Source organism: Salmo salar, chromosome ssa13, assembly GCF_905237065.1.
Source record: "Salmo salar chromosome ssa13, Ssal_v3.1, whole genome shotgun sequence".
NCBI classification, from domain to species: domain Eukaryota; kingdom Metazoa; phylum Chordata; class Actinopteri; order Salmoniformes; family Salmonidae; genus Salmo; species Salmo salar.
This window is the reverse complement of record NC_059454.1, coordinates 65,929,105-65,945,629: the sequence shown is the minus strand read 5'-3', so window position 1 is coordinate 65,945,629 and position 16,525 is coordinate 65,929,105. Positions and strand designations below refer to the sequence as shown.

At 44.0% G+C, this 16,525-nt stretch overlaps 1 protein-coding gene across 1 annotated transcript; it reads left to right on the top strand.

Moving 5' to 3' along the window:
- The first annotated feature begins 745 nt into the window (after positions 1-745).
- On the top strand, positions 746-8,815 carry LOC106567603 (ELMO domain-containing protein 1-like). Its single transcript, XM_045692770.1, has 9 exons — positions 746-750; positions 936-1,078; positions 1,304-1,332; positions 1,465-1,562; positions 2,175-2,304; positions 2,869-3,002; positions 3,279-3,347; positions 5,259-5,419; positions 8,640-8,815. The coding sequence occupies exons 1-9, from the start codon at positions 746-748 to the stop codon at positions 8,813-8,815; spliced, it is 945 nt and encodes a 314-aa protein (XP_045548726.1).
- The last annotated feature ends 7,710 nt before the right edge of the window (positions 8,816-16,525 follow it).

Below are 16,525 nucleotides of genomic sequence, written 5' to 3'. Positions count from 1 at the left end.
AGCATATTGCCTGCCTTGTGAGTAGGGGGGGAAGGTGAGAGGGTGAGGTCAAAAGAGGAGAGGAGTGAAAAGCATCTTTAGAAAAGTGTGTCTTCAGCAGGGATTTAAAAAGAGGCTCTGAATCTGCAAGTCTGATCTCCTCAGGAAGACCATTACAAAGTCTAGGGGCCCTTTCATTTTCAACCTAGACTTTGGAATGGTCAGCAATGTAGAGAAGCTATTAGGTGTGATATGGTAAAATGCTCTAAAAGCTGCACTGCAGCATTTTGAACTAACTGTATACAATAGAGTGATTTCTGACTGAGGTGTGTACAAAGAGTTACAGTAGTCTAGGTGTGAGGAAATTAAAGCATGTTTAACTTTCTCCAGATCGTGACAGAAATAAAATACTTTACTTATATATTTCTTAGATGATAAAAGCAGGTGAGATAGATAATGTATATAGGCAGTGTAGAAAGCTAAATAGATACAGTAGAACACACACGTAGACACACACACACACTTGAAAAGGACATACACTCACACTGTCATCTTCTCATCTCCATGGAAAAGGGGTGACAGTGGTCTTCTAGTTCTTGCCTACATTAGGACACAAGCTCACTCAGACAGACAGACAGGAAGACCTCACACAGACAGACAGACCTCACACAGACAGACAGACAGACAGACAGACAGACAGACAGACAGACAGACAGACAGACAGACAGACAGACAGACAGACAGACAGACTTGAATTTGCTGAGGTATGGGGTGTGAGGGGGACACTTTGTGGGTGAATTGTCCCAATAAAGGTGCAAAAAAACTTGCACTCTCTTCTTCCCTCCCTCCCTCCCTCCCTCCCTCCCTCCCTCCCTCCCTCCCTCCCTCCCTCCCTCCCTCCCTCCCTCCCTCCCTCCCTCCCTCCCTCTGTCTCTCTCTCTCTCTCCCTGCTGTAGGGTGGTGACACAGTTCTTTGTGTTTCTGTACTGTAAATGTCTGTGGCGAGGCCTAAAGTTTGTGATCAGGAAGGTCACGGGGTGGTGTGAACTGCAGCGGATTTGCTACATCAAGCCAGGGGCCCGCAGGACCCTTAAGATTGGTATGCCTACTTATTGGCAGAGAGGAATTGTTTAATATAGGTCCTATTTATTGCCTGAAATTAAATGTTTCATGCGTTTAATACGTCATTTAATCTGTTATCGATTTTGATTTACTGTGAGACATATGTAGGCTATGATAATGGTAAAAAGTGTCGGGTTTGAAAAAGGTTTGTGAGCATTTCCTTTTACCAATTGGAAATTCTCCTCTTGTTTTTCCCATTCAGAGTCCTCTCTCAGGTACTCAAAGAATGAGGTGAGTGGCATACATTTGAGGGGTAAACATTTTTTTTTTACTTACAGATTTATACAGCACTGTGATGATGCATTGTGCTCACCTCCTTATCCTCTTCCTCCTCCTCCTCCTCCTCCTCTCCTTCCTCTCCAGCTGTGCCAGTCTGCCCTCAGTGCTCACCCAGACTGTGAGGAGAAAACCATCGATAACATCATGACCCTGAAGAAGATCAACCCTGACTCTAACCCACAGTAATATCATGCTTAGCACTGGATCTGTTTACCACTGTGCGTAATTGGCACAGGCAGAATTAACCACTATAATAAAGTACTGAGTTCCACCAAGCAATCTTTTAAGGTTCTAAACGTGCCTGTCCAAACTACAAGAATTGATTTGTACTCTATTCAGATTACTACTGACCAGGATTGAAACACCTTCAGTAGGCTGGGATTTAATCCAGGGCGCGTTATAGCACAGGTCACTATACAGCCGACAATCACTTTTAAAATACATTTTCGGCAAACTCTGCACTTCGTCTCAAACGCAAATTAACTTGAAGAGACCATTATAGTGCCCTGCGCTATAACACACCTGGGATTGAATTCTGGCCTTAAAAGGAGCCTCCAAAAAGAGCATGATATCACAGACCTCAAGGCTCATCCAGGCTAAGCCATAGGAGAAGCACTGGGTCGTGTTCATTAGGGTACACCATAGCTTAACGTCTCAGAATTTCGTATCAGAAAATACCAGAACAGTCCCTCCCCATTTTATTCCATTATCTTCTGTTTAGTGTCTGTTGAACATGACCCTGTAGCAGTACGTCACCTCCAGGCTAACCTTGTTATGGCTGTATCTTTCCCCAGGCTGGGCATCTCCCTCCAGGCCAGCCTGTTCCAGATCGTGGGCTACCGTGGCCTGGTGGCGGAGGTGGAGACGCTACGCAGGGAGCCATATGACTTTGAGAACCCCGACCACGAGGAGATGCTGATGAAGGTTAGGCGGAATGGATTAGATTATAACACATTATTATAATGCATTATAAAGTGCTACTATTGTCACCACTATTTAATGTCTGTGTTGAGATACTGACCTGTGCTGCTGACATCTGTGCTTACTGGACTTGATTTAAAGTAGCTAGAAAGGTAGAGTTTCTGTGCTTTCTATAGTTGGGGGGTTAGAGTGGGGTTAGTTACTCAGTAGATACAGTATATAATCGGATCCCCTGCTCAGAATGTAAGGTGACTGAATTGCTGACATAATGCAAACACTGACATAATGCAAACACTGACATAATACAAACACTGACATAATGCAAAGTTGTTGTTTGCTATGCTTCAAAGGGCCAGGTACTGAATATCAGGGCCCGTATTCATAAAGCGTCTCAGAGTAGGATTGCTGATCTAGGATCAGTTTAGCCTTTTAAATCATAATGAATAAGACTATATTGACAGAGGGGACTTGATCCTAGCACTTTATGATTACGGGACCTGGATTAATTTACTGATAGCAGTAAGTAGTCTCTCCCTGATTAAAACGTCTGTGTTTGTCCTTTTGTAGCTGTGGAAGACACTGCGTCCTGATTCGTCACTCACCGGGCGGATCTCCAAGCAGTGGTGTGAGATCGGTTTCCAAGGCAATGACCCCAAGACCGACTTCATGGGAATGGGTTTACTGGGTCTACACAACCTTCTGTGTGTGTGTGTGTGTGTGTGTGTGTGTGTGTGTGTGTGTGTGTGTGTGTGTGTGTGTGTGTGTGTGTGTGAGAGAGAGAGTGTGTGTGTGTGTGAGTAGTATGAGTGACTGTACTGTACAAATGTTATCTTCTGCAGACAAGGACCAGACAGTAGTACGACTGCTTAATAATCCATGTTGTTATGACCAGTAATAATGTGAAGGGACATAGACACAATCCTGTACAATGCTGGTTTATGTTTCCCTTGTGTTTTACCATAGATATTTTGCCATAGATATTTTGCTGAGCATGACAAGGCCACCGCTCTCCAGGTGCTTTATGACTCCCTGCAGCCCAAACACAGGTGGGTCCGTCCCCCTTTACCCCTCCTTGACCCGCCCCTGACCTATGGCATAGAGATTGGCGCTTGATTTATCTCAACCACTTACAACACACTATGAAGAATGATCTGTCCAGGATCCACCAATGACTGCTAGATATTTTGTAGGATTTGTATTTTGTACCCATCATGCTTGTTTGTCAGCTCACCATCTCATCCCGTGTTCCAGGTCCGACTACATTGCAGACACCTCCCAGATTTCACTACGCACTGGAAAGGTGTTTAACATATTATCTAGCCACATCATATGATATAGCAATCGGAAGCCTGCCTGTGCAGTCGATGAAGTGGCACTTAACCACTGATTGATGCAATGGCAACGTCTGCAATTTAGTTGGCCTGGAACGTGACCTACTGTATATGATTATGCACTGGAGTCACACAAACTCTCAACATAACAAAGCTCCGCTATTGAAACCTGATTGGAGTAAATCTTAAAAAAAGGGAAATCCCTATCAGAAGTCTTGAACTCTATTTCCCATCAGACCTCTTTTAGACCAAACTGGTTAGGCTAGACTGTGGCTGTGTCAGTCTATAGCTGCAATTTATAGTACGCACTTGGATGACTGCAGTTATGTATAGCATTTTTATTACTATTTGGTCCATTTGCTTTGATCTACCTCTCACTGGGCACATTCCCTATCTGTCTTTCTCCACTGCCATTCTCTCCATCCCTCTCACCGTGGAGTAGTATTCATAAAGAGGCAAGGTACTACTTCACCATTTCACTTTTATACTGACCAATTCATCTGCAACGTTTTTTAATCGTTATTTCTATTTGTACACACTTGTTATTGTTATGCATTCCATTCATTAATTCAAATGAGTTATAGACTCTAGATAGTAAAGGATGTTGTCAAATGAAACCAGATCGTGGCACGGTCTTTGCACAACTCATCTTGTTTCATTAGCTGATGTACCGCAGAAGTACTGTAGCCTGGTTCCAGTTCTGTTTGTGCCGTCTTGCCAGCAGTGTCAGTGGGTTTGAAAAAGGCCCCTGTCTTTACTGCTGCTGTCTGACTTAACTTTGATAAGCACCATGGCTTCAGTGTGTGTGTGAAGTACACAGACAGAAATGTACATGGTCTACTTGCACTACAATAGGCCATGTCCATGTTGTGGATTTTAAATCTGAACAAGACCATTCATTATTTTCACCCAATAAAATCCTGTGAGATCCTTAAGCCGACTCCACATTACAAGCGTAAGACTGTAAACAGTTCCATTTAGTCCATATGCGCTAGTGCCTACTGCCTACTCAAGTCGTGTGAAACGAGCAAGTGCAGAGGGAAGCACAGAGGCGTATGTACAGCTAAAAAGATTGACTTTGTTCCAGCTTCAGATAAATGGTGATATACTGTACAGGTAACTGTCAAAATAATGGAAACCACTTGAGTAAATGAGGAATTGAAAGTATATTGAAAGCAGGTTCTTCCACACAAGTGTGGTTCCTGAGTTAATTAAGCAATTAACATCCTATCATGCTTAGGGTCATGTATATAAATGCTGGGCATGTCATTATTTTGGCTACCATGGCTATGCCCCCATAGGATGACAATGTCTCCATCCACAGGGCATGAGTGGTCACTGAATGGTTTGACGAGCATGAAAACAATGTAAGCCATATGCCATGGCCGTCTCAGTCACCAGATCTCAACCCAATTGAACTCTTATGGGAGATTCTCGAGCGGTGCCTGAGACAGCGTTTTCTACCACCATCAACAAAACTGTGTTTTCCACCACCATCTTTCTCATGGAAGAATGCTGTCGCATCCCTCCAATAGAGTTCCAGACACTTGTAGAATCTATGCCAAGGTACATTGAAGCAGACACTTTATGTGTGTGTTTCCTTTATTTTGGCAGTTACCTGTAAATCTATATGTTTATAACTGTTTGTTTTAGATACTCCTTTGCCATCGTGTGCATCAACATCACAGACCTGGCCTACTCTCTGCTGGTGAGCGGAGACCTGAAGACCCACCTGTACAACGTAGCCCCGGAGATGCCCAGCCTCAGTCACTTCCAGCAGACCTTCTGTGAGTAGAAACCACTATGCCCAAAATGGCACCCTATTCACTATGTAGTGTACTACTAAATGGCAACGTATTCCCTATATAGTGTACTACTTTTGACCAGAGCCCAACAGGGTGCCATTTCAGATGCAGTCTTTGAGTATTAAATCTGCTAGCATGTGTGACGGATATATTGATACTATATCTCGATATATCTTGATATCAGAACGGCACACTTATACAGTATCAGTCATGACATCGTCCCTTTCTTCACACTTCTAACGATCTGCATGACTTCAACTTGTTAAACATAAAATACTGTGAGAATCTCTAGTATCTTCCCCTGCAATATCGTTTTATCCCAATATCATGTTATCATATTTTTTGTAGTATCTTTCCCTAAAATATGATACCGTTGTGTCATGTCCTGACCAGTTAAGGGGTTATTTGTCATTGTAGTTTGGTCAGGGTGTGGCAGGGGTGTGTTTGTTTTGTGTTGTCGGGGTTATGTTCTATGTTTTGTATTTCTATGGTTTTTCTATGTTGTATATTTCTTTGTGTTGGCCTGGTATGGCTCTCAATCAGGAACAGCTGTACATCGTTGTTGCTGATTGGGAGTCATACTTAGGTAGCCCTTTTTCACCTGTCATTTGTGGGAAGTTGTTTTTGCATAGCTGTGTGTGTAGCCTGCAATACTGTGCGTTCGTTTGTTTTCTTGTTTTGTTTTGTTTAGTGTTCAATAAAAGTTAAGATGAGCACTCAACCCGCTACGCCTTGGTCTACTCCGTACGACAGTCGTTACAGAACTTCCGACCACCAACGGACCAAGCAGCGGGGGAAGGAGCAGCTGAGGAACTATGTGGACTACAAGGAATCATGGACATGGGAAGAAATTCTGGACGGGGCTGGACCATGGCACCAGGCTGGTGAATACCGTCGCCCACCGGAGGAGATAGAGGCAGCCAAGGCGGAACGGCGATGTTATGAGGCATTTTACGCGCCGATTGAACAGTGTGAGAGGCAGCCCCAAGAAATGTTTTGGGGGGGGGGCACACGGGTAGTTTGACTGGGCCAGGGTTGAGCCCCAAGCCAACTCCCCGTGCTTACCGGAGGCAGCGTGATACTGGTCAGGCCCCGTGCTATGGGGTGATGCACACGGCGTCGAGGCCGAGCATTCACAGGCCGGTGTGCTCGGTGCCAGCGTCTCGCATTTGCCAGGGGGAAGCGGGCACCCAGCCAGTACGGGTGGTGCCAGTACTGCGCTCGAGACTCCGCCAGTGCGTCTCCACGGCCCAGTGTATCCTGTTCCCGCTCCTCGCACTAGCCTTGGGGTGCGTGTCTCCAGTCTGGTACCTCCACTACCAGCCCCACGCACCAGGCCTCCAGTGTGTCAGCCCAGTCGAACTCGTCCTGTTCCTATTCGTCGCACTAGCCTTGGGGTGCGTGTCTCCAGTCTGGTACCTCTACTACCAGCCCCATGCACCAGGCCTCCAGTGCGTCAGCCCAGTCCAGCTCGTCCTGCTCCTGCTCCTCGCACTAGCCCTGTGGTGCGTGTCCTTAGGCTGGCGCCTCCTAAGCCAGCCCCATGCATCAGGCTTTCAGTGCGCAGCCCCCGTCCAGAGCTTCTGACGACAGTGCCCCGTTCAGAGCTTCCGGCAACAGTGCCCCTTCCAGATTGTCCGGCAACAGTGCCCCTTCCAGAGTGTCCGGCAACAGTGCCCCTTCCAGAGTGTCCGGCAAAAGTGCCCCTTCCAGAGTGTCCGGCAACAGTGCCCCTTCCAGAGTGTCCGGCAACAGTGCCCCTTCCAGAGTGTCCGGCAACAGTGCCCCGTCCAGAGCTTCCGGCGACAGTGCCCCGTCTAGAGATGGCCCACAGTTTGGAGCCTGCAGAGACGGCCCACAGTTCGGAGCCTGCAGAGACGGCCCACAGTCCGGAGCCTGCAGAGACGGCCCACAGTCCGGAGCCTGCAGAGACGGCCCACAGTCCGGAGCCTGCAGAGACGGCCCACAGTCCGGAGCCTGCAGAGACGGCCCACAGTCCGGAGCCTGCAGAGACGGCCCACAGTCCGGAGCCTGCAGAGACGGCCCACAGTCCGGAGCCTGCAGAGACGGCCCACAGTCCGGAGCCTGCAGAGACGGCCCACAGTCCGGAGCCTGCAGAGACGGCCCACAGTCCGGAGCATGCAGAGACGGCCCACAGTCCGGAGCCAGCAGAGACGGCCCACAGTCCGGAGCCAGCCGAGACGGCCCACAGTCCGGAGCCAGCCGAGACGGCCCACAGTCCGGAGCCTGCCGAGACGGCCCACAGTCCGGAGCCTGCCGAGACGGCCCACAGTCCGGAGCCGGCGCAGCCAGAGTCGCCCTACAGTCCGGAGCCGGCGCAGCCAGAGTCGCCCGCCAGTCCGGAGCCGGCGCAGCCAGAGTCGCCCGCCAGTCCGGAGCCGGCGCAGCCAGAGTCGCCCGCCAGTCCGGAGCCGGCGCAGCCAGAGTCGCCCTACAGTCCGGAGCCGGCGCAGCCAGAGTCGCCCTCCAGTACGATGCAGCCAGAGTCACCCGTTGCGAGGGTCCCCAGTCCGGGGTCGACGGAGAGGGACCTCGCTCTAGAGATGTTATGTAAGTGGGGTGAGCCAGGGGTGGAGCGGGGTCTGCGTCCCGCTCCTGAGCCACCTCCGTAGGGGGGAGTATTGGGAAGAGGGGGTGTTGCAGAAGCACCGTCGGTGCTTGGGGTTTTGTTCTATGTTTTGTATTTCTATGGTTTTTCTATGTTGTATCTTTCTTTGTGTTGGCCTGGTATGGCTCTCAATCAGGAACAGCTGTACATCGTTGTTGCTGATTGGGAGTCATACTTAGGTAGCCCTTTTTCACCTGTCGTTTGTGGGAAGTTGTTTTTGCATAGCTGTGTGTGTAGCCTGCAATACTGTGCATTCGTTCGTTCGTTCGTTCGTTCGTTCGTTCGTTTTCTTGTTTTGTTTTATTTAGTGTTCAATAAAAGTTAAGATGAGCACTCAACCCGCTGCGCCTTGGTCTACTCCGTACGACAATCGTTACATGTTGTCCCACCCTTACCTACAACCTTACCGGTTTTATTCTGGTCCTTCTCTGTGGTCCTTGCCGCCTTGCCCCAGATCTGGTTGTGTTGTATAGCTAACTATGAGCATAGGAATTTGCAAGACAACACAAACAGATCAAGGACCAGGCTACTGTGATTCGGTCCTGGCTAACGGTCCTCCCCCTCCTCTCCCAGGTTACCTAATGCAGGAGTTCCATCGGTTCTGGATCGAGGACGACCCACGTGACATCATGGAGTTCAACCTTGTGCGCTCCAAGTTCCACCGACGGGTGCTGCGACAGCTCAAGAACCCCGACATGGCACTGTGCCCCCACTTTGCCGCCTCTGACCTCCACCTGGTCAACCTCTAAACACACTCCCATTGACTAACCACCGACCTCTAACCCCTGACCTGTAACCTCCTCAACTCTTCCTCCACCCTCCCAATTACATCATGTCACTGCCAACTGCTCACCCAGCCAGCACTCACACACATTCTCTCTCTCACACACACACACACACACGCTCACACATACGCTCACACACACCCACTCCTCCACGCCCTGCCTATAAGTCCCACAGTTACTTCAGAACAACCAGCACCACACTGACGACCATGGTGATTGTAGCAGTCTAATCACTAGAAATAGACGCCGATATTGGATGTTTGAAAAGATCCTGAGAACGCCTCCCTCGGCTCTCACAAAAAAATACTTGACGACAGATGGAAACAGTGTGTTGTTTTTAATTATTTTGTTTTATGAATACCTAAACTTAACTGACCTGTTTCTGTTTCAACCCTGTAACCACACGGAATTAACCCTGTAACCACGCGGAATTAATGAGTCAAAAATAGATGTTCATCCATAATAAGTCAAATTTCAAAGGGAGACTGTGAGATCTTGTTGATTGTAGGGGTGCATGATGAGGCTGCACCACATAGTAATTCACTGACTCGTTGTTATTCCTTGCTTTAACGATTTGTGATTGTATGAAAGCTATTCGTTGCCGGCTATGTATTATTATTATTATACATTTTTAAAGAGATAGTTTACCCAAATTACAAAATGAAATAGGAAACTAATATGTAATTTGGGTGAACTATCCCTTTAATCTAATCATCACGAAACAAGTGCTTTGTTTTCTCCAGCCTTGTAATGAATGTTCGGCCGTGAGACCAAAAATATTTGAGGACATTTCAGGAGGCATTGCTTCTTCTTTACTATTACAGGGGGCAATAACAGTAGGTCTACACTGCACTGTCAGAAGTCACAAACTGAAAATGCCTCAAATGCCTATGCTTAAGTAGGAAATTGCGACGATATACTGTACCATAGCCATGTATTTATTCTATATATATAGATGTAGGATCTTAATTTGATCACTAATTTGTTGCTGAGAATTTCCCTGCAAATCAGGAAATGTAAACGTGTAGTGTATTTGATTTTTAAAAAGGCTTCTAAAGTTTGTAATTTCCACTTTGAAATTTCAGACTTGATTTACAGACTTGCATCAACCCCTACAAAAATGTCCATTAATTATAATCCACATAATAATTCACATTTCCTGTTGCTACAGGATTATTTTCCTGCTGTAGCAAACTGGCTCAAATTAAGATCCTACGTCTGTAAATGGCTCTGTACTGCACTGTAATGTACTGTATAGAACTGTAATGTACTGTATAAGGAAGTCAGAGATATTGTCCAATCTTATATTGCCTACCGTATTTATACAGAAGTGGTGAAGCAGCAAGGCTTTGTGTTACCATGTGCGGACAGGCAATTATTGATCGGTTGAGGAGGAGGATATGATGGAATAAAAGTAGGCTAATAAACATTGATTGCTTTATGATACATAACCTGGAAAAAAGGGCCTATGTGCTATATAGGACTGTTTTTTAATGGTCAGTCAAAACCAATCAAGGGATATAGCAGACATTCATTCATCCAATTAAATCACTCGAAGCCATCATCTCAGCCAATCGTGCAATGCAAGGCAGTTTCTTTCTAAATCATTTGTCCAATATTTATCAATTGGTATAGATTGTAGTTATATACACTACCGTTCAAAAGTTTGGGGTCACTTAGAAATGTCCTTGTTTTTGAAAGAAAAGCAAAATTTTTTGTCCATTAAAATAACATCAAATTGATCAGAAATATAGTGTAGACATTGTTAATGTTGTAAATGACTACTGTAGCTGAAAACGGCTGATTTTTAATGGAATATCTACATAGGCGTACAGAGGCCCTTTATCAGCAACCATCACTCCTGTGTTCCAATTGCACGTTGTGTTAGCTAATCCAAGTTGATCATTTTAAAAGGTTAATTGATCATTAGAAAACCATTTTGTAATTATGTTAGCACAGCTGAAAACTGTTGAGCTAATTAAAGAAGCAATAAAACTGGCCTTCTTTAGACTAGTTTAGTATCTGGAGCATCAGCATTTGTGGGTTCGATTACAGGCTCAAAATGGCCAGAAACAAAGACTTTTCTTCTGAAACTCATCAGTCTATTCTTGTTCTGAGAAATGAAGGCTATTCCATGCGAAGAAATTTCCAAGAAACTGAAGATCTCGTACAACACTGTGTACTACTCCCTTCACAGAACAGCACAAACTGGCTCTAACCAGAGTAGATCTCAAACTAGACACTCTAATGTACTTGTCCTCTTGCTCAGTTGTGCACCAGGGCCTCCCACTCCTCTTTCTACTCTGGTTATGTGCATTTCTTTCAAAACAAGGACATTTCTAAGTGACCCCAAACTTTTGAACGGTAGTGTATATTTGAGGTCAAACGCATGATAAGAACACTTCACAAGAACAGTTTCCTTGTAGCCAAAATCTAGACTAATGTGGAGAATTCACATTAATCAGAATAGCAGTTTGAAAACATTGTCATTTCTTTTATGAATGTTTTTTTCAGCTATGTCCATGATTGTTTGATTTGTAAATCTTGATTCAACTATTTCGACGATTGCTTGATTTGATTGTTTTGATTGAATCTTTTATTATAATATTTTTTTTTAAATACACTAATATAATGTTTGTTTGCACCAGTGCTGCCTGCGTGTTGTTGTTTTACTCACTGTATGGCATAATCAGTGAAAACTATAAGGTTATAAAAACCAAGGTTTTTGGAAGGAAGACTCAGCTCATATTTTAACGCTTTCAGTGAAGAGGGACTGTTAATTCCCAAAACCTACTTATACATATGAACCTACACCTATGCCTCTATACTGAATTCACATTTTGCTGTGTTGTATTTTTTTCACTGTGACTAATTCATATTACAGTGACTGAAATATTATTCCAGGTGTGCATGTTTTTATCAGCAAGGGATTTCAGTGAACATCACAAATGTAATTATCATAGGCCTTCTTTAAAAAAGACTTGTCTTGTTTAAATGCCACGCTTGCACAGTTCCTTTCTTTGGAATAATATTTCATGAACAGGTTTGTAACCTTTTAAATGAATGTCAATATGTGGTTTTAGTCCTGCTCGCACCTTTGCTCTTTCTTTCACTTTGCTGTCGTCAACAGTGCGCCATTTTAAATACATACAATTTCCTATCGCTGAAATACACTTTAGTGCAACAGTAATTTATTTGTGTTATTTGAGTGTATTTGGGATTAATGCTCAATAAAGATGTACATGAAGTTAGATATAAGCTGTTGTACATACTGCTTGAAGAAATGCTACTAAAGAGATAATCTTGAGACCAATATACATGATCAAACTCATAATGTCACTGCTCCTCCAGCATCTTGTGCTGCTTCTGTTTAAGCCTAGATCACTAGAAGATGCATTGTAGACAATTAGGAACTTCTTTATGCTTCAATTCTTTGTACTGTGCAACAGGTGCTTTTTGAGATCACAATAAAAGCTAAATATCATTAAAGGGTTAATGTATTTGTATTTCTTTTGTGTCCATATAGTATCATAATAGTATTTATGTGGTGTGTGTGTGTGTGTGTTTGTGTTTAGGGATATTGTTGGTTATTAATTATTGACCATGTTACCTTGGTATAGCAATGGTCAGGTCAGATCATCTCCTTTTGTTCAGTCATGGCGAAAGGTTTTGAGAATGACACAAATATAAATTTTCACAAAGTCTGCTGCCTCAGTATCTTTAGATATTTTTGTCAGATGTTACTATGGAATACTGAAGTATAATTACAAGCATTTCATAAGTGTCAACGGCTTTTATTGACAATTACATGAAGTTGATGCAGAGTCAATATTTGCGGTGTTGACCCTTCTTTTTCAAGACCTCCACAATCCGCCCTGGCATGCTGTCAGTTAACTTCTGGGCCACATCCTGACTGATGGCAGCCCATTCTTGCATAACCAATGCTTGGAGTTTGTCAGAATTTGTGGGTTTTTGAGTGTCTACCCGCCTCTTGAGGATTGACCACAAGTTCTCAATGGGATTAAGGTCTGGGGATTTGGACCCAAAATATCGATGTTTTGTTCCCCGAGCCACTTAGTTATCACTTTTGCCTTATGGCAAGGTGCTCCATCAGGCTGGAAAATGCATTGTTCGTCATCAAACTGTTCCTGGATGGTTGGGAGAAGTTGCTCTCGGAGGATGTGTTGGTACCATTCTTTATTCATGGCTGTGTTCTTAGGCAAAATTGTGAGTGAGCCCACTCCCTTGGCTGAGAAGCAACCTCACACATGAATGGTCTCAGGATGCTTTACTGTTGGCATGACACAGGACTGATGGTAGCGCTCACCTTGTCTTCTCTGGACAAGCTCTTCTTCACAACAATTGAACCGCTCTCCTTGAAGTTCTTGATGATCCGAAAAATGGTTGATTTAGGTGCAATCTTACTGGCAGCAATATCCTTGCCTGTGAAGCACTTTTTGGTCAAAGCAATGATGACGGCACGTGTTTCCTTGCCGGTAACCATGCTTGACAGAGGAAGAACAATGATTCCAAGCACCACCCTCCTTTTGAAGCTTCCAGTCTGTTATTCGAACTCAATCAGCATGACAGAGTGATCTCCAGCCTTGTCCTCGTCAACACTCACACTTGTGTCAACGAGAGAATCACTGACATGATGTCAGCTGGTCCTTTTGTGGCAGGGCTGAAATGCAGTGGAAATGTTTTTGGGGGATTCAGTTCATTTGCATGGCAAAGAGGGACTTTGCAATTGATTGGAATTCATCTGATCACTCTTCATAACATTCTGGAGTATATGCAAATTGCCATCATACACATTTTTTTATTTAACCTTTATTTAACTAGGCAAGTCAGTTAAGAACAAATTCTTATTTACAATGACGGCCTAGGAACAGTGGGTTAACTGCCTTGTTCAGGGGCAGAACGACAGATTTTTACCTTGTCAGCTCGGGGATTCGATCTAGCAACCTTTTAGGTTACTGGCCCAACCCTCTAACAACGAGGCTACCTGCAAGCATTATAATGTCAAAATACATTCGTTACTCACCAAATATGGAGTTTCGCTGAGCAACTATCTTCATTTACTCCCGTTACGGCCAGTATGTAGACCTACTTTCAAAAAAGGTATAATAAATGTTTTACAATTAACCCAAAAAATGTACACTACCAGTCAAAAGTTTTAGAACAGCTACTCATTCAAGGGTTTTTCTTTATTTGTACAATTTTCTACGTTGTAGAATAATAGTGAAGACATCAAAACAATGAAATAACACATATGGAATCATGTATTAACAAAAAAAGTGTTAAACAATTCAAAATATATTTTATAATTGAGATTCTTCGAATAGCCACCCTTTGCCTTGATGACAGCTTTGCACACTCTTGACATTCTCTCAACCAGCTTCATGAGGTAGTCGCCTGGAATGCATTTAAATTAACAGGTGTGCCTTCTTAAAAGTTAATTTGTGAAATGTATTTCCTTCTTAATGCATTTGAGCCAATCAGTTGTGTTTTAACAAGGTAGAGGGGGGTATACAGAAGATAGCCCTATTTGGTAAAAGACCAAGTCCATATTATGGCAAGAACAGCTCAAATAAGCAAAGAGAAACAACAGTCCATCATTACTTTAAGACATGAAGGTCAGCCAATCTGGAACATTTCAAGAACTTTGAAAGTTTCTTCAAGTGCAGTCGCAAAAACCATCATGTGCTATGATGAAACTGGCTCTCATGAGGACCGCCACAGGAATGGAAGACCCAGAGTTACCTCTGCTGCAGAGGGTAAGTTCATTAGATTTACCAGCCCAGAAATTGCAGCTCAAGTAAATGCTTCACAGAGTTCAAGAAACAAACACATCTCAACATCAACTGTACAGAGGAGACTGTGTGAATCAGACTACTAAAGGACACCAATAAGAAGAAGAGACTTGCTTTGGCCAAGAAACATGAGCAATAGACATTAGACCTGTGGAAATTTGTCCTTTGGTCTGGAGTCCAAACTGGAGATTTTTGGATCCAATCACCATGTCTTTGTGAGACACGTGTGGGTGAACAGATGATCTCCACATGTGTATTTCCCACTGTAAAGCATGAAGGAGGTGGTGTTATAGTGTGGGGATGCTTTGCTGGTGACAATGTCTGTGATTTAAGGATTTACCCCTTTTAAAACATTTTGCCTAAAATGACATACCCAAATCTAACTGCCTGTAGCTCAGGACCTGAAGCAAGGATATGCATATTCTTGATACCGTTTGAAAGGAAACACTTTGAAGTTTGTGGAAATGTGAAATGAATGTAAGAGAATATAACACATTAGATCTGGTAAAAGATAATACAAAGAAAAAAAACATACCATCATCTTTGAAATGCAAGAGAAAGGCCATAATGTATTATTCCAGCCCAGGTGCTATTTATATTTTGGCCAATAGATGGCAGCAGTGTATGTGCAAGGTTTTATACTGATCCAATGAAGCATTGCATATCTGTTCAACACATTATATCAAGACTGCCCAAATGTGCCTAATTGGTTTATTAATAGATTTTCAAGTTCATAATTGTGCACTCTCCTCAAACAATAGCATGGTATTCTTTCACTGTAATAGCTACTGTAAATTGGACAGTGCAGTTAGATTAACAAGAATGTAAGCTTTCTGCCCATATCAGATATGTCTGTGTCCTGGGAAATGTTCATGTTACTTACAACCTCATGCTAATCACATTAGTCTACGTTAGCTTAACCGTACCGTGGGGGGGACACCGAACCTGTAGACCAGCATGGCTAACACAGTGATACGCCATCCCATCTGGTTTGCGCTTAGTGGGACTATCATTTGTTTTTCAACAAGACAATGACTCAACACACCTCCAGGCTGTGTAAGGGCTATCTTACCAAGAAGGAGAGTGGAGTGCTGCATCAGATGACCTGGCCTCCACAATCACCTGACCTCAACCCAATTGAGATGGTTTGGGATAAGTCGGACTGGAGAGTGAAGGAAAAGCAGCCAACTAGTGCTCAGCATATGAGAGAACTCCTCCAAGACTGTTGGAAAAGCATTCCAGGTGAAGCTGGTTGAGAGAATATGCCCTCTAATAATTTTGTTTAAAAATGGCTGCTAAAACATCCTTCAGTTTAGTACACAGCACACTTTCATGTCAGGTCTTTCTCTCCCCTCAAGGATCCGATGAACTGAGGATTGTGGAGCTCAGGAAAACCGGGGCTGGGAAGAGCAGTGCTGGAAACAACATCCTGGGAGATAAATTCTTTGATGAAAAATGTTCTTCGAAATCTCAAACTCAAGACTGTAGTAGAGAAGGCACAGTCTCTGGGAAACATATCACAGTTATCAACACCCCAGGAATCTTTGACACCAATAGGCCTGAAGAAGATCTCAGATGTGAACTGGTGTCACGTCTGACAGAGTGTGCCCCTGGACCTCGTGCCTTTGTCCTTGTGTTGAAGTGGGGAGATACACAGAGGAGGCCAGACAAACTGTGATGACAATACGGAAGTGGTTTGGAGAGGATGCCCTGAAGCATACAGTTGTCCTTTTCACATACGGATATGACCTGGAGGAGGACATGACGATAGACAACTTTTTAAATGATGGTAGTGAGGACGAGACAAGTGGCATTAGCAACAAAAGTTTTCAAAATGAAGATGACATGATTAAAACGTTGA

Bases quoted from the DNA above. Each gene is read 5' to 3' on its own strand.
- LOC106567603 (XM_045692770.1), top strand. The intron at 1,079-1,303 runs GTATGCCTACTT...TTTCCCATTCAG, and splicing joins CCGCAGGACCCTTAAGATTG to AGTCCTCTCTCAGGTACTCA. The intron at 2,305-2,868 runs GTTAGGCGGAAT...GTCCTTTTGTAG, and splicing joins ACGAGGAGATGCTGATGAAG to CTGTGGAAGACACTGCGTCC.